The sequence below is a fragment of the Danio aesculapii genome, chromosome 4 (genome assembly GCF_903798145.1).
Source record: "Danio aesculapii chromosome 4, fDanAes4.1, whole genome shotgun sequence".
NCBI classification, from domain to species: domain Eukaryota; kingdom Metazoa; phylum Chordata; class Actinopteri; order Cypriniformes; family Danionidae; genus Danio; species Danio aesculapii.
In genome coordinates this window covers 46,954,033-46,973,642 of record NC_079438.1, presented here as the reverse complement: position 1 = coordinate 46,973,642, position 19,610 = coordinate 46,954,033, and the positions used below count along the sequence as shown (strand labels likewise).

Here is a 19,610-nt window from a genome sequence, read left to right as displayed (position 1 = left end):
CTTTTTTTTATCTGCAATGAATTTCAAGCATCATCAAGTCCTGAGGTCAGAAAGGACGATGTGTCCAGACACTTTTCACGCTTATTTATTCCAGCGATGACCGTATATATTCACGCTTGGTGATGGTGGAGATATGGATTTGGATAGATCATTTTACTGCGCTCCCACAACGCCTTGTTTGCGGTTGTTCAGTTTAACCTTCTGCTCTGTTAGATTTGACCCCTGATTTATCAAAGCACACCGACAGCATGCAGAAAAATTCACATGCTGCTTTCCTCTGAAACAAGCAGATCTTATTTGCTGATAGCATCTCTCTCTCTCTCTCTCTCTCTCGGAGCGAACAGAGGAGATTATAAAGCACACTGGAGCATAAAGTTAACTAACCTTAGTGTGTAGCTGGAATATTGATTTGAAGCTATCATTTTGCTGTTCGCATTTGTTTGCTTGGAAGATGTGTTTATGCAGTGCAATGCAATTTTATAGCATATTAAAGAAAGAATAGAGAAATCAATCCATCAATGCATTCATCCAAGTGATAATATTACATTCTATATAAAAAGAAAAGCTTATACAATATAAAACAAACTGAACATTAAGATATTATTACCTTGGATTGAATCCATAAGACCTCAATTTACTGTCAAGAGCTATAGGAATTCATTTAGTTTTGCCTGAATATTTTTATATTTTATTCTTAAAGTTGCCGACTTGCCTTTTATGAATCAACAGGGACCACTGATCCGGATTAAAACCTTCTTGAGTGTTCAAGGAAAGAATAAAGTCACCTACTTCATATTATTATTATAATGCAAGAGTAAAATGCAGATTTTTGGGTGCGCTTTCCCTTTAAGGGTGACATTTTCCCCAAGTGAAGCTTCTCTGCTTATAGTCTCTGGCCTTAAAAACTCAGAGCTAAATCAGCAGAAAGCATTAGCGTATCATTAAATGTGCGCTTGCCCTCAGCTCAATTGATAATCTGTCATCATGGAGCTCTGCTAATGGTTCTGTAGCATTTCTGCTTCAGGAAACACACACATTATTAAAAACACATAAAAAAGTAGATGAAATATGACTTATGCTACCTGAAAACTTCGGAGAACTACGGAAGAAGTACACTGTACAGTTTATTTCACTCAAACATTGATGAGAGTTTATTGTGCTTGAAAGTTGTGTGAACTCAAACTTTGATTGTTTTATGCTGAACTTAAAGCAGCTGAGTTAGAGGTGATTCCCAGCATGCTTTGTGTCAGACTGTATAAGAAAGTAAAGTGTTATTTTGTGCGTTTCTTGACTAGATTAACACATAAATTAGTCTATGTTGCGCTACATTGGGATGTCTGTAGAAGTTTGTAGGGTTGCCATTGGAGTGAAGAGCAGAACTTGAGATTAGAGGAAGCACTAAAACTGTATACGTATATAGTGTATATGTATATACTTCATGGTTCAAGTGACCCAATTCAGGTTTTTTTATGCCCATGTGGACATTGAATATGTGTGAGAAAGAAAAATAAATCCCATGGATTGCAAAATACTCTTGTTTCAGGGCTCAGGTGGAGATGAATTCAATATGAATCAGATACTTACGTTTGTGTTTGCTGTGTGAGCAGTACCTGTCTGTAATTATCAAGTGCTGTTCAAGTCCTAATTAATTGGTTCAGGTGTGTTTGGTTTGGGTTTGAGCTGAACTGCCTGCCCACGTTCATGTATTTTAGAGGAGGCGTGGCTTTTCTGAGTGATTATGCAGGGAAGGCGGGACAACTTATGCTTTGAATCTTACCTTTAATCATAAGGATTTTTGAGCAAATGAGAGGTCCATGTTACCTGTTAAAATGGAATTAATTATTTATTGGACATTTCAGTTAGGTTATAAATCAACGCTCTGACTTATTGAGACACCCATGATCCACCACACTCATCACAAACACATTACTTTAGTACTAAACTTTAGAAGAATGGTCCATCAGTTAATGTTAATGCATTTACTAACATTAACTGTGTTATCTTGTAAGGCATTAATTAATCATAACTTAGGGATGTTCTCAATCTCAGTCCTAGAGTTCGAGTGCCCTGCAGGTTTCAGCAGCAACCCCAATCAGATACACCTGGGCTAGCTAATCCAGCTCTTACTAGGCTTTCTAGAAACATCTTGCAGGTATGTTGAAGCAAATTAGAGCTAAAATCTGCAGGACATCGGACCTCCAGAACTGAGTTTGAGAACCCCTGGTTTAACATTTAGTAATGCATTATTCACATCCAAGCAAAAGTTATGCTTGTTAAGATTAGTTCCTGCACTGTGAGTTAATATGAACTAACATTAATTAACTTAACATTAACAAAGATGAATTAGTACCATAATAAATTAACTAATAGACCATTATTTTAAAGTATTACCAATTTCTTTAAAAAGAAAAAGAGTTTCCCTTAAACTGCTAAAAACTGCTTAAAAACTGGACTGAAGCAGTTTTAATGTACTAGAACTTCTATGTTAAGCTGCTTTGACACAATCTACATTGTAAAAGCGCTATGGATATAAAGATGAGTTGAGGAAATAAGTTTGCGCAAATGTTTCAAGTACTCTGGATTGATCAGGTTTTATGGTGCACTGGGTTTCTGTTACTGAATCACCTTCCTTTACTGTGTCCTTTACTGACAGCAGAATATAGAGGCACAGGCGTTGTCCTGCAGGACATGTTGACTTATGTTTGGGACGCCGCTGCTGATGCCAGTCGATTGAGACCCGTCAACGCAAAGGGTTTGACTGAAGTGTCCGTCACTCAACAATCCCCAATGCGGGTCAATGAGTGAGGTTTGTTGACATTGGCCTGTCCATCCCGATCACTGACACTATCACTGTATGCCGGCATTTGGCAGATCCCACAGGACTGACGGAGACACTGACCAACGGGACACAGGAACAATGACTGTCAGCTTTTCTTTACTTTTCTTTTAAAGAAACAAACAAGCTGAATTTGAAAGCACGGAATTAAAATTTAGGAGAAAAGTATAGCGTAGTAATAATAATAATAATAAAAGTAAAAAAACATTATTAAAAACTGTTGAGCTTTGAATCAAAGTTTTAGGAGGAAAGACGAAAAATCAAATACAATTTCTCAGGAATAATTTTGTAACAATTTTAATTAAAAAAATTAAATAAAAACATTGTACTAAATAATAATAAAGTACTAATAATGAAGTACTGAAGTACAAAATGCATGAAATCTGATGAAATATAATTTTAAGAATAATAATAGTAAGTAATATGTATTAATACAGCGCATTTACTGTGCATGACCATACACACAAAGTGCTTCACAATCAAAAAATGCATCCACCTGGATAATGCGACAGCAGCCACAGGACAACGGCGCTAGTGTGCTCACCACACACCAGCTATAGGTGGAGTGGAGAGACAGTGATAGAGCCAATTCAGCGGATGGAGTTGATAGGGAGGGCATGATCAGTAAGGGCTGATGGAGGGAATTTGGCCAGGACACCAGGGTTATACCCCTACTCTTTACAAGTGCCATGGGATTTTTAATGACCACAGAGAGTCAGGACCTCGGTTTAACGTCTCATCCGAAAGAGGGTTAATAATTAAAATGAACTAATTAAATTAACTATATTAATAAATTAACTCATTCAAGAAATGGATGTATATTCCTCATTAGAGGATTTTGGTTTCATATTTTGAGAACCTAAACTCCCCTGCTTCATATTTTTCTTTATCTTTTTTATTTTGTTGATTTTTGTTATTTTGTTGTATCATTATTAATAAAGAGGATGGAAAGGTTGTAAATGTAAATTAAGTGTTATCTCAGTCTTTTGTGTAATTTTAAAAAGTATGAATGCCTTTCTGTTATTGGTCAAAAAATAAAAATTAAATAAAATTAACTCATTAATTAATAATAAATAATAATTACAAGGAAATAATTACAATTTAACTTAATTCAAATTAAACTATACTGACATTTTAATTAAGATTTAAGGAGAAAACAAATTACTGTAACGTGATGAAATTATTTTAATTTAACTGTGCTGATCTTTAAATCAATGTTTTAGGAGAAAATAAACATTTTATTTAAAATGCTGAGCTCTAAATTAAAACACCAGGAGAGAATTATGCTTTAAATTATATTTAGAAAATAGCTGAATTGCACTGACCCTTAAATAAATTGTTGCATTAAAAATACATTTAAATTACAGCAAACTAATTGGAATGAAATAATTAAGACAATTGCATACATTAAAATGTACATTAAATGTAAATAAAACATGCAAAAGTTGTTGTTTTTAAATATATTACTATATAAATACATTAAATAGAAATAATTCAAACACTAGTGCATGATATTATTGTTACACGTCTCCTCTAGATTGCATTTTTCTCTCAAATTAAATGCTTATTTTGCATTTTCAGTCAAATGTTGCATTTTCCAACTAATAAATGAATCATAGGTAAAACCCCAGGGCAATTACTTCTGGATCGCTTGTAAAACAGAAAATGATAGGCTTAAATCATGCATAGTGGCCTTCTGTATCTCAGTGCAAGCCTGCATAATTTACATCTGCACACTGCTTAGGGTGCACCGCAGAAACAGCAGACATGCTAGCATGCTATTCCAGACACTTTAAATCATGCCAACTACATGCAGCGTCATATCTAGTTTACTATGCCAACGTTTCTCTTGAGAATACAAGTATGACTTCTCCAGTTGCTAATTTTATTTCTCAATTGTTTTCTTCCCAGCGGCATTGGGAGTAATGAAATTAAGCCCTATTACCTTCAGTGGCCATTCAGAAAAAAGAGAGAAAAAAAAGTAGTAAGCAGTAAAACATGCTGAGACTCACTTCAGCAAAAAGCACGACATGTTTTTATAGACTTTAGGAATCAGTTTGACAGATTGGATTCAGCCGAATACAAGCACTTTTGAGGATAACAGAAGTTTGTTTACAATTCATACTGGAAGGAAATCTGACGTCCAGAACGATGAGGCACTGAAAGTAGAAGAAAAAACAAAGGCACAGAGATTGTGGCTGACAGCAAAACCTGACAAGTGGTTTTTGTTATTGTAAAACTGAACATAAGCAGCAGTGTCTTGCTGTCGTTTGGCTATTGCTAAAATAATAGCTTTGGCTGCTTCTGAGTTACTGAAGAGGAACAGAAAATCAGAGATTGTGTAAATTCTAAATTTATTTAATAAATGTAATAAAAAAAATAAAACCTAAAATTAAATATTGTTAAAAATGTTTAAAATTTTAAAAATAAAATAAGTTTTAAAGGGCACCTATTTGACCCCTTTTACAAGATGTAAGATGAGCATTTGGCGTCTCCAGAATGTGTCTGTAAAGTTTCATCTCAAAACACCCATCAGATTTATTATAGCCTCCAGAATATGCCCATTTTGGTGTCTGAATACATTGTAGCTGTTTTTGTAGCTTGTGGCTTTAAATACAAATGAGATGTGTCTCCCCGCCCACCGTTTCCACGTGTATGTCTGCTTCTCCTGCTTTACATCAAATAAACAGCAGTCAGTGATAGAGACAGACATGGATGAAGCTGAAATACAGTTTATTAGTCAAAAATACAAAGTATGTATGTATCTGTGTACATTTGTATTTGGTGTATTTGCAGTGGAGTTTATTCAAGCCTTTCTGAAACGATGAGTCACACACAAATGCCGTTTGCAGTACACAGACACACATACATATATATATATGGGCGTTTACTGACACCATACAGCCGGATTACATATCGATTTTACTGTCTTTATTACAAACATGCTCTGTTTTAAAAACATTTTAAACGTATAAAACTTATAAAAATCACAGAGAGTTGGAAAAAATACTTTAATCCCAGTTTGTTTGCAAAAAAATGTTCTGTGGACGTGTATACGTGTTATTGTAGAAACATGGTGCCTGTCAATCAATTTGGCGAGCAGGGAAAACTGCACTCCTAAGTCACGTTGCGGTGGGCCTCAAAATCATTGGGATTTGGATCCTATTTTAACTTGCATTTAAAAAAAGAGACTTGTTGTGTTTATATCACTCCAATATGATTGTGGACACACTATCCCTGCACACAGTTCTGTCCAAACAGCTTACAAAAGTAGATTCATCATAGGTGCCCTTTAAATTAAATAAAAATCCTGCTGATCTGTCACATCTGGCGTAGTGCATAAAATAAACAGAGGTGAAGATCCAGATGCAGACAACATATATTAAACCAAATCAAAACAAACAAAACATGCAGACATCATGGGAGTCACTTAAAACTAATGACAATAAAGGGCTAACAGAACAGGGTATAAATACAGAAGGAAACTAAACAAGCTGACGATAGGGTGGAGACAATTAACAAAGATTAACAAGATAATAAGGGTAAACTAAGATGACAGGGAGTGACATGAAAGCACTAAACTGACTAAAGCTGCGGTCACACTAGAGTTTGAGCTTGTGAAATTCTGTCGTAAGGTGCTGCGAAAATTAAACAAGGTGATCAGACATTTAAAAAAGCGAGCGATTGCTCCATATTTTATATTTCTGTCCAGAGAGGTCTTGTTTTGATCCTCGATTGGTCTCACGCAGTCAAGTGATGTGATTTCGCAGGTCAGAGTTCACCAAGCTTGAACTTTGCACCGCAGTAACCTGCGAAACTTGACGCATGACCTTGTGTTTCCGGTAGGATGCATTCATGTGCATATGAATGGAAGTCTATGGGGAGAAAACTCCAGCGTGAACGCAGCTTTATACATGAACAGAAAACAGCATGTTACATGACCTTTTAAACTCAAGTTTAATAATGGACTAAAATGTACATTTAATATAATTTAATTTAGCTGACAATTGACAAAAAATATACACATACATTTTAAAAAGATATAAACAAACAAAATAAATAAATAAAATGGAAATAATGAACACATTTTAAAAAGTCATGTAAATGTAATATTGCTGACCTTTGAATCTAAGTTTTTGGAGAAAATAATTAAAAAATAAAATGATATTAAAACTAAAATAAAGGTCAGCAGCAGCTCATGCTACAGACTAAATTAAACACACTCATGAATATTTGCCAAGGCTGTGGATTAAAGGTAATGTCATAAATAATGTTCAGTTTCTTGCACAGACTGCTCATTTAATTTCATAAAACCAAAGCATTAAACAAAACAGCCACATTTTAGTTTTACCTGCACAAAGGAAAGTCTTTCTTTTATGATCTACTGCAGTGTTTCTCAACCACGTTCCTGGAGGACCACCAGCACTGCATGTTTTGGATGTCTACATTGTCTGTCACACCCATTACAGGTCCTTCAGTCTCTAGGATATATTATTCATTCATTTTTCTCTAGTTTAGTCTATTATTTATCAGAGCAGACTGAACCAACTATTCCAGCATTTGTTTTACGTAGCGGACGCCCTTCCAGCTGCAACCCAGTACTGGGAAACCTTTAAGATAAAACTCAATGAATAAATAAATAATATTAATAAAACAACCACTCTCCACTTTGACACTCGTCTAGCTTTTCTCAATCTCTGAAAAAACCTGCGACAATAAAAATAAAGCCAGTGCAAATAAATCTAATGCGCATTACTCCTCCAGCAATATCATTTCATTTGTTCGCCAGCAGCCAGATTTGCATGTGCTCATTGCAACGCGTCTCGTTTCCAAACAAAAGCCTTCCTCTAACAATATTGCAGCCTCTCCAAAAGGTCACAGATGAAAAGAGGCTCCCATTTCGACTGCCTGTAAACAATATTGCTGCATGACTTAAGACACGTATGATATAATCCCAATGGGACGCCGACAAGGACTCTCGGGGTTTGAGTCAGCGAAGACGAAATGCTAATTTAGCCAAGCCAGTTTGTGTTCATTTTTCTTCACCATGTCTTGCATGCAAATCAGTTGCTTCCGAGCAGATGTGAACATTAGTTTAGTGTCAGGAGAAGCACATGGTCATTTTACACTCGACCTGCTGTTCAGACGCCGGACCTTCATTTACCATCATACAGTTAGCATATGTTTAGCTGCTTGTTAAGTTTTAAGTCACGCATCAGTTTTTTTAGAGGTCCAAATGCTTTATTAGATGCTAAAACTGAACAGTAAGTATTGTTGAATTACACTCACCAGCCACTTTATTAGGTACACCTTACTAGTATAAGGTTGGACCCCCTTTTGCCTTCAGAACTGCCTTAATACTTCGTAGATTCAACAAGGTACTAGAAATATTAATGAGAGATTTTGGTCCATATTAACATAATAGCATCTCGCAGTTGCTGCAGATTTATCGGCTGCACATCCATAATGCCAATCTCCCGTTCCACCACATGCACAAAGCTGCTCTATTGGATTGAGGATCTGGTGACTGTGGAGGCCATATGAGTACAGAAACCTGTCTGAGATGATTCGCTCGTTCACTATCCTGCTGGAAGTAGCCAGCAGTGGTCATAAAGCGATGGACATGGTCGCAGGAGAAATTGAGACTCATCAGACCAGGCAACGTTTTTCCAATCGTCTATTGTCCGATTTTGGTGAACCTGTGTGAATTGTAGCCTCAGTTTCCTGTTCTTAGCTGACAGGAGCGGCACACCGTGTGGTCTTCTGCTGCTGTAGCCCATCCGCCTCAAGGTTGGATGTGTTGTGCATTCAGAGATGCTCTTCTGCACATCTCAGTTGTAACGAGTGGTTATTTGTGTAACTGTTGCCTTTCTATCAGCTCGAACCAGTCTCGCCATTCTTTTCTTACCTCTGGCATCAACAAGGCATTTGCGCCGACAGAACTGCCGTTCACTGGATATTTTCTCTTTTTCTGACCATTCTCTGTAAACCCTAGAGATGGCGGTGCGTGAGAATCCTAGATCAGTAGTTTCTGAAATACTCAGACCAGCTCATCTGGCACCAACACCCATACCATGTTCAAAGTCACTTAAATCACCTTTCTTCCCCATTCTGACGCTCGGTTTAAACTGCAGCAGATCATCTTGACCATGTCTACATGCCTAAATGCATTGAGTTGCTGCCATGTGATTGGCTGATTAGAAATTTGCGTTAACGAGCAGTTAAAAAGGTGTACCTAATAAAGTGGCAGGTGAGTGTATTTGGAACATAATACATGTCATTAAACCTCAGGTGTGCATTATTTTATAATCATTCAATAAAGTAGATTATTTGATTTAGGCTACGGTTACCACATTTAATGTTAAAGATGTCTTTAAAGATGTTGAATTTAATGTTGAAGATATCTTTAAAGGTCCCGTGAAGTGCTTTGAAATGCGTTTTTTTTTTTTTTTTATTATTATTCGATGTTCGACGTAATTACAACTGAAACATGAAGACACAGCAAGACATCGAGTAGCTACTCTCCTTTTTATAAAATAGGCAATAGTGTTTTGCTTTTCTCACAGCTCTGCCAGTCAGAGTGGTTAAGATAAAGCGCAAAAAAAGAAAAAACTAATAAGAAGCGTCTTGAAGGGGGCGGGGATGTCATATACTAAACAGCATTTGATTGGTCAGAAGATTTGATGAGGAACTGAAGTATGAGATTATTTTAGCCGAATGTATTTTAAAAAACTCAATTTAGGCTGAAGTGATGTAAGTGATGTAACTGTGATGTATTTTACATTTCAGTGTTGACAGGCATATGGTTTATGGGCCAATGTCATCACTATATTGAAACGGTCCATATATGATGGTGGGTTAACAATGGATAAGTGGATAAGACCCCAGGTTTGTACATACTGGAATATGAGGCTTTTTGTAATGTCAATCTGATTAAGGCCCAGTTTGTTTCCCAATTGGATTGCGGCGTCATCCAGCATGAGCAGTCCAGCATCAATCACATTTGCCATTAGCTTTTCATGCTGTGCCCATTACGTGGTTGGATCATGCGGTTAGTTTACTTCTGTTTGAAGGATTATGACATTAAGTCAAGAAAGGAATATGATTTATTACCAGGTTTGATTGGGATGTCAGAACAAATGTGCAATTATGTATGAGGTGAGTGGGTCATTTTGGGATTTGTGTACAAAACCGAACATGAATCTCTGCTGCTCAAACTGGAAAAGGAGGGAGGAAAAAGAAAGAGACTTAAATTTTCAAAGCGATCCCTGGTGGGATATTTGGGTTGAAAAATGAGTTCGGCAATTTTAGATCATAAATTAAGCCTTAAATCGTTTTTTATATGCCTTCTTATTCGTTTTTGTGCACGATTCATCAAGGCATGGTTTTGCAAGAGAAAGTAAATGTTTGTTTTAATAATCTTTCATCGAAATGTAATGACAGTTCAGCTTTTTAAAAACCCATACTTTGTCAAGGCATCCCTCCTTATATTGTTTAATATTCTCTTATTTATGTCTGTTTCACTCACGAGTGAATCACATTATGGATATAAATGGAGAAAAGATTAAGACGGATCAGACACACAATTATTTGTCATATTTAATACTTAATCCACAATGCAGCTCAGCAAACAAGCAAATGAGATGCCAGAGGGGAAAAAAAACTACTAATCAAGATAAGACTCAAAATGAGTTTCATTCTAACTTTACCCTGAAACAGACAAACGTTAATCTCCACTGTTCTCTGGAATTATTATCATTTATAAATGCATGAATTGAGTACAACATACAGTTGCAATCAGAATTATTAAACTCCCTGAATTATCAGCCCCCTGTTTATTTTTTCCTCAATTTCTGTTTAACGGAGAGATGTTTTCAACACATTTCTAAACATAATATATAATAATATTTGACTAGATATTTTTCAAGACACTTTTGATTTGATACGGATTAGAACTTGAAGTGGCGATGAGGTCTTAAAATATTCTGAAAAGGTCTTTTAAAAAGTCTAAAAAGGGATTGAAACTACCTTTAGGATTCCTGCATACTGTACCCTGTTGTATTTGAGTTTTGTTTAAAACATTCAAAGAGAGTGTTTTCTTTGAGCAGGTCAAATAAAGGTGGAGTTATATCATATAGCTGACTGCTTTTATTAATAAAATTGTATTACAAACAGTGTATAAATATAAATATTCATTTTCTTTTCAGCTTAGTCCATTTACTAATCTAGGGTCGCCACAGCGGAGTGAACCGCTAACTTATCCAGCATAGGTTTTACGTAGTGGATGCCCTTCCAGCTGCAACCCAGTACTGGGAAACATCCATACACACACGTACACTATGGACAATTTAGCTTACCCAACTCACTTACAGTGCATGTCTGTAGACATATATATACAAATGAAAAATATTAAAATTCATATATGAAAAGAAAAAATTATTTGGATGAAGGTTTTACAATTGTTTTCTTTAGTTCTTTAGTTAATAACACACATTAAACATCATTGACACATTTTCATTATAGTATATTTGATGTATATTCCTCTGGCAACTGAATGTGAGTGTGTTAGACAAACCTAAGTGTTTATACGGTTAAAAGAAGATAGAAAAAGGCAAAACCCTGTCAAGTCGAGCCCTAAGGAGTCAGTCCATCATTTCAGGCATTCAAAGCATAAACTGCATTCGACAGATCTGACATTTCACACCGTTAAACCTGAGAAAGCAACTTCAGTACAGTTGATTTTGATTAAAAAGTGTCTAATTGCTGAAGATCCACTGCCACACATAATTATCCGCTGTTCTCCTCAGAGATTTGGAGAGCTCTCATTGGCTTGCAGAGCAGCGCTTACAGTCTGCTTTCTCATTCATCTGGCAGAAGCAGATACATCTGGAGGCCCAGCAGGTTACAAACACACACACACACACGCACAAAAAAGCAAGAATTTCAAACAAAAGGAGAGGGTAAACTACTGAGACTGTCCTGGCCCATCTCCAGAAGATCTGTCTGCTCTTGTACTCTTGTTGACGGGTTTCTTCTAGTTAACATGCATTTTGAACGATGCTGACAGTCTGGTTTAGCATCAGTCTTATTGCGTAAGAACCTTTAAGAAGCGCTTCCACAATCTCGTCTACTTTCACATCTGCGACGCGCATTAATATTTGCTGAAAAAGAGCAACGGAAAGTCAGACTCGGCATGCAGAGCAGAGATGTACGGTTGCTAAAACGGCATCACATGCTTAAAGCAATATTAATATACATTCTTATTTTGGAAATACAAGTTACTCCTAAAAGTGTGATGCACTCATTTTTATATGTTTCAGTAGAGTTCAAATTTGTGTCATACAAAGAATGAGCGAATTCAATTTAATAAGGTTCAATCAAATTAAATATACCTAAAAGGCCTTAAGGGTGAACAATAATAATAACAAAAAAATATAAAAAATATTATTAATAATAAGTTATTATTTAACTAAAAACTAAAAAGTAAATAAAATAAAATAAAAAAGTAAATAAAATAAAAAAAGTAAATAAAGTTAAATAAAAAAGTAAATAAAGTTAAATAAAAAAGTTAAAAAAATACAATTAAAAAGTAAATACAATAAAATAAAATAAAAATGTAAATAAAATAGCAAAGTAAATAAAATAAAAAATAAGATAAGTAAATAAGTAAAGAAAAAAAAGAAAAAGAAAATAAAAAAATAAATAATATAAATATTTAAGTAAATAAAATAAAAAATAGTAAAGAACAAAGTAAATAAAATAAAAATGTAAATAAAATAAAACAAAATAAATAAATAATAAAGTAAAATAAACAACAATAATAATAATTTTTATTATGTGTTATTATTTATGTTATTTATTCATATTTGTGTTCATTTATTTATTTTAAAGACTATGTTAAATACAAATTTTGTAATAAAAAATATATCTCAATGAGGAAACTTGTTTACAGGTTAAAGAACCAATTTTGCAAAGAAGTATAAATTTTGCAAATAAAATATCTTAATATTTTTTTAACAACCAGTAGCTTCCCAAAAACAAGAGGTGAAGAGCATTCATAGCAGACAATGTTTTAGAACATGCTTTTAAATAAATCATCTCTTCTGTTTTTCTCAGGACAGATGACCTTGAAAACGCCAAAGCTTTCTACCATATTTCAATAACACACTACAACTCTTATTTAATCTACAGAAATGTTCATAACCAAAATTACTTCAGAACTTACTTCTAAATTACTTCACAGCCAGACACCGTTTATACAACAACAGAGCCCATATTATTATTAATGCTATTATGTAAGAAACGACAAGAATGCAAGATATCTTTGGCTGACGTGTGTGTGAAGTTTCTGTATCCGGACTCAATGTTTAAAGAGGTTTACATTCTTGTGAAACCAGTATGTTTGATAGCCGAGTCATATTCCATCATTCTCTGTAAGTAGAGGATCCATTTATAACTTCACCAAGTGTTCCAGTGTTGTGAAGGCTCTGCTCTGTTTTATTGTGGCGTTACTGTAGTAAACCATATCCAAGGGTCATAACTGAGCTCTCCGAGGACTGTGAAGTAAACAGCTTCAGGACGCCTTAAAAGAGAGAAATACAACTAAACATGAAAACTGAGATAGCACAGATCTATCAAACGCTCTACAGTGCATTGAACAACGCACAAATGCCAGTAATACGGTCATTTCCGAAAGGTAAAACTAAGGATTTTTTGGTCACATTTAGATCTGAAGTTGAAATTACTAAAATGATTTAAATGGCAAGAAAACGTTACATCCTTGAGTCTTTACACTGGCTCTCAGTTACACTCAGAATAGATTTTTAAATATTATTACTGGTCTATGAATCACTAAATGGTCATACAGATATGCTCACTGAATACAAACCTAACAGATCACTCAGATCATTAGGATCAAGTAAATTAAAAATTCCAAGAGTTCAGTGAAAGCAAGGTGAATCAGCCTTTAGCTATACGCCCTCCGCTGCCAGAAATGATCAGATGTGCTCCAACATATTAGGCACGTTCAAATCAAGACTTCGAACACATCAGTTTAGCTGTGCCTTTACTGAATGAGCACTGTGGCAAGTCCGACAGATCGCACTATCAGGTCTTTGCTTTTTTTTTTTCTTTCTTTCTTCATTCCTTTAAACCTGTTTTTTTTTTGTTTTTTTTTTACATATTTTTATCTGTTTTCAAACATTTTTATTATTTTTTTATTTCTTATACTCGTTTCTTTTATTCTCGTTTATGTAAAGCTTATTATGTAAAGAATTAGTATTGCTATGTAAATAAAACTCACCTTGCCGTTGTTAGAATTAAGGTTGCAAAGTCAAGATGAAAGAGATGTTTTGCAGATATTTCGAGTGTTCCAGTTACAAGTAAGTTGCATATGGAAGAAATAAAGTGGCTTTGTGAGAAATAAATGAGCTAAAGTGAAGTTGAGTTTATTTTGTCAGTTAAAAGAAGCTGTTGCAGATTTACTTTTGTTGTACAGTCTTTGCAAATAAAATACTTTCAAATACAACAAAGTTGATAGTGAGATTAATAGTCGCAATTACTAGTTATTAGTGGCAAATGCAAGAAAATAAGGTTGGCGGAAACAATTCAAGAGTTTGTCAAATTGTAAATAACATCACAGTTATCACATTTAAATGTATCACGTTCAGGAAAGTCACAGTTGTGAGAAATAAAGTTGTAAATCCAAGACAAAAAGAAAAAAAAAAGAAAGTTTGCCAGGGACAGTTCAAGAAGTGGTCAAATTGCATATAACGTCACAGTTATCACATTTAAATATATTGTTTTGAGGAAAAACTCACAGTTATGAGAAATAAAGTGGTAAATGCATTAAAATAAGGTTGCCATAATCAATTCAAGAAACGGTCAAAATTAAATAAATCACGTTGAGGTAAGTCACAGTTGTGAGAAATAAAATGGTAAATGCATAAAAAATAAGGTTGCCAGAAACAAAAGAAAAAATGGTCAAATTGTATATAACGTCTCAGTTACCAGATGTAAATAAATCACGTTCAGGAAAACTCACAGTTCAAATATAAGAAATAAAGTGGCACATTGCAACTTAATTTCTTACTACGCGACTGTTTTATTTACAATCAATGCCTTCTCATTACTGTAACTGCTACTTTATTTCTCCAAACTGCAACAGTTTCTATTAACTGCAGCTTTATTCCTAACAATGGCTCTTTATTTATTGCAATTAGAAATAAAATTACATTTATATTTGTGTTTTAACGGCTATTTTTAGCTGGTATGTGTGTATGCAGTAAGTTAAGAAAGTAAATCTAATGCAATAAGTTACTTTGATAGAATATGAGAATATGAATAAATAATTCAATCAAAATAAATAATTATTTCAAATTAAATTTTAAATATTAATTTAACTTCAAACAAATAATTCAATCAAAAAATGAAATGAAGTCTTAAATGCTGTAAATCATCCTGTAACCTAATTAAAAGTCGAAATCTGATTACGTAATCCAGATTACATGTAATCAGTTAATACCCAGCCATATGTAATCAGTTACTACTCAGTGTTCATGCCATGTTATAATGATCATAATCTCATGACGACAACATGTGACATTTTCCTCTGAGCTCAACAATGTTGGTTAACTCAGAATTGTGTTTTCCATGCCAAAACGATACAAAATTAATACATAGCAATCAAGTGATCCTGAACATACCAATTGACTACCAAACAAAATAACCAGAGGAAAAGAAAAGCACCCAAAAGAGTCAAACAAACTCCTGCAATAGTTCCTATAACCATCCCATCATCACCAGTTAGGATAAAGCAGCATTACGAATAAAACACAATAATATGAAATAAAGAGAGGGCTTACAGTAGTGGATGCTTCTTGTGTCCTCATCACCTCTGAATGCTGTATGTGTGTTGATTTCAGATCTGCGGAGGATGACGGCAGGGTTTATGGGAATGGCAGTGGCCATCATTCTCTTCGGCTGGATCATCGGGATGCTGGGATGCTGCTGGGATCGCGGCCTCATGCAGTATGTTGCAGGACTGCTCTTCCTAATGGGCGGTGAGTTCATTCTAAACTAACACACCACAAAACACACGAGACATCATGTAAAAAGCAGTGTGTTTTGATTAATATACAGGACTATATTATAACATGTACTTTCATTCATTATTAAATCTTACATGTGATCTGGAATTAACTTAATTGCTTAGATTATCTTGGTGCTATATTATATTAGCATAGCTTTAATGGCATATAAGATAACAAACAAAGCTGATAATATAATACAACATAATATCAGAGCTTATAATGGTATATAATATAACAAAGCTGGTAATGTAATGTAATGTAATATAATATAATATAATATAATATAATATAATATAATATAATATAATATAATATAATATAATATAATATAACCTCAAATTCTCCTTGTACTGCCTGGCTGTTTCATTGTCTTCTCTGAGGTGTTATTAGAACTATATAAGAATTTGCTTTGGGTAAGATTGAAATAAACGAGTATATTTGGTTTTATTAGTCTTATTAACTGCTGTAACTTATACAGCTAATACATTTTAGGCCTTTTATTATTTATCTTCGACTGCCAGACCAGTCTTTCCCATGCCTGTTCTTTGATGCACACAGTTTGGATGCTTGAGTTTTCTGGCTGGGTGATTTTAGGTCTTGAAGCCTCTACTAATGAGCTGTTGAGTGGAATCAGGTGTGTTTGATTGGGAGGAGCTGATGTTCCTACAAGAGCAGGCTTGGGAAACACTGCACTAATTCATCTGGGTGGGAAAACACAGATCATCAGTACAATCAGTTCTTTTAAATCTATTTTTTACCTGATGTTATCCAATCAAACTTTGACATATTATGAATGGAACACATGGAAAGCATTAGATATGTGAAAAACCTAGCAAAATAAGAATAGCGGTAACCGTTTATGTAAACACTTCCCAATTAATTGGTATTTTATGCGGGTGAATTGAATAAATGCAGACTTACCGCTTCAGTTCTGTGTGTGTGGGAGACTGTTTTGCTCTCTTGATGTTTTAGAGTGTTGCCCCATCATTGCTGTGCACTTTTGTCTGCACAGTGGCAGATTTTGTACCACCAAAAGAGACTTTGAACTTAATTTTTCCTCCAATGTCTGTCATTTGTAACTGTAAAGCTAAAGCAGTGGGTTTCTGTCACTTTAAAATGAAAGTAAAGGTCTCAAACTAGCAAAGTCAGTGAAAACTGGAATGTTATAGGTGGGTTAAATAATGTGACATAATAAAAAATGAGTCTGTGTACATTCCTTCTGTGTATAATCAATTTTAATTTAAAATCCAAAATGTTATGTTGTCATTCATTTGCATACTACATTTAAACAAACAATTAAATACTTATTTTTTTGTACGTTTAATTTGTTCCACACATTGAAAATGGGAAATGCCTACAGCACAACTATGATTTTGATATTTAGTTCTACAACTTGGCATGACATGGACATTTGTAAGTGTTTTTTTTTTTGCATTCCCCATTCTCAAATGTCATCTCATTTCTATAAAACATAAAGTCTTGTAAATTCAGGTATAGAAAAAAAATAAATGATTAATAATAATTATTATGGTGATGTGGTGGCGCAGTGGGTAGCACGATCGCCTCACAGCAAGAAGGTCAGTAGTTCGAGCCTCGGCTGTGTCCGTTGGCATTTCTCTGTCTGTGTTTGCATGTTCTCCCAGTGTTCAAAGGGGTTTCCTTTGTTGAATCTAGCAGGATTTTATCGATTTCCCAAAAACTACACAACATCCCAATATTCACAGAGTAAACTCAGGCAAACTTTGGCATACTGATACGAAATGTAATACCTACTAAAATTGCATTTAAGACTTAATACTTTTAAAATAGGGCCTTAAATTTCTCTAAATGGATTGATCAAGTTTTAATCCTTTTTAAAATCCGGCGGACACCCTGTCCATTGTTTACTGGATACATGTAGCCAATGAGATCCATAGCATGAAAAACAAATACTATGGAAGTCAACAGCTTCAATATTCTACAAAATATCTTCCTTGGTGTTTTACAGAACAAAAAAAAAACAAAAACAAAAACAAACTCAAACTGGTTTGAAATAAGTAAAACAGTGAGTAAATGACAAATTTCAGTTTGAAAGAACTATAGGTCTATTTTATTCCTAAGCATATTTTGTGAAATCGACCCCTAGCTATCCAAATGAGAGCAACACCGCATACTGTACGTTATTTACAATTCAATTCATCTTTATTTCTATAGCACTTTTACAATGTAGATTGTGTCAAAGCAGCTTAACATAGAAGATAATAGTAGATTGAAACTGTGTCAGTCCAGTTTTCAGAGTTGAAGTAAAAGTACAAATAAAAGAAAGAATGCACAATATAATGTTGTAATCAAATACCGAAGCCCTCTCAACAATTCTTTCACAAGTCACCCCAGGACTGCATTAATTACTGCCTGACAGCCAGGAAGCTGGCATCAAAGCAATTATGTAATATCAATTATCTCCTGATATCTGATCTCGCTTCATGCCAACCACATACAGTACATAGAGGCTCTCAGCGGTGAGCATCACACAGTCGGCCTCTCTAAACCAATCAGCACAGCCCGTGGCTTCGTCACCATGCATTTCTGATCCTCCGTTATTGCCCGTGGAGCGGAGGAGGCGGATGACTTGTTTTTGCATCACTCTCATAAGTGCGGCTGTGGCGGTGGCACCACAGAGAGCCAGGCAGAGACGCAATTAAGATGTGCGCTGGATTAATGCGATGCCCTGCGCCTGAATAATGAGATGGCAATTAAAAAGCCAATTAAGATGCTAAATTATAAAGGCAGAAGGAGCACCGAGGGTCAGATTATAGCAGGATGAATCCCCTCTGAACGCTCGCTCGGTCACACGCTGCTGGAAAATGAGTTCGTTAGAGCACTTCATCGACTAGCGTGTTATCTAGACAGGGCTTGACTTCTGTGGATCGAGCTTGTAGTGTGTGTGTGTAACAAACATGGCGTCGATGAAAGGAGATACAGGAATATGCGTGATATAATGTCACAAGTGTTATGAAATGACGTATATCAAGCACTTGTTGATGCAATATTTGAATCTTCGAGGTCCTCTGATTATGTTATCGACTTCAAGTTGATCATTTGGTATCAGAAGTGGCTTATATGAAAGGCAAAGGCCTCTAGATTATTTTACTAAAATACAATCATGCCTTGATTTTGAATTATTTAATTAGGACAGTAAGGTCTGACTTTGCTTAGACAAAAGTCTCATCTCTTAACAGAAATAAGGTACAGTATAGAATCAGGGGCGGATTTAACCAATAAGTGAGGCAAGCAGCCACTTAGGGCACCAGGAATTTTGGGGGCCCCCAATAAATATCAGTATAAATTACACATATGAAGTATACACTGTAAAAATCCTACTCATTTGAAAAGAGTTTTGAACTCTTGAGTGTTGAAGGTGAGGAGTTAATTAAACACCTCATTACTTCAACTTAAATAGAGTAAGTTCACAGTACTCATATAGATTAGTTTAACTCAAATGGCTTGTAGCAATCGATTTCCTCAAACGGTTTGAGTTGCCTTAACTTATTTGGTTTTACAGTACTCAGTTGGTTTAAGTTCGCTTCATTTATTGGGTTTTACTGTGCTCAAAATGCTTTTACTTAAATGGCTTCAGTTCACAGTACTCATTAGGATTAGTTTTTGAACTTAAATGGTTTGTTGCAATCGGTTTCCTTAAATGG

At 34.9% G+C, this 19,610-nt stretch overlaps 1 protein-coding gene across 1 annotated transcript in view; it reads left to right on the top strand.

Annotated features, from left to right (window-relative positions):
* Positions 1-19,610, top strand: part of tmem178bb (transmembrane protein 178Bb) — a 122,525-nt gene that overhangs the window by 101,481 nt on the left and 1,434 nt on the right. The window contains 1 exon segment of the mRNA XM_056455854.1: positions 15,760-15,897. Within this exon segment, the coding sequence (XP_056311829.1) occupies positions 15,760-15,897 (138 nt within the window).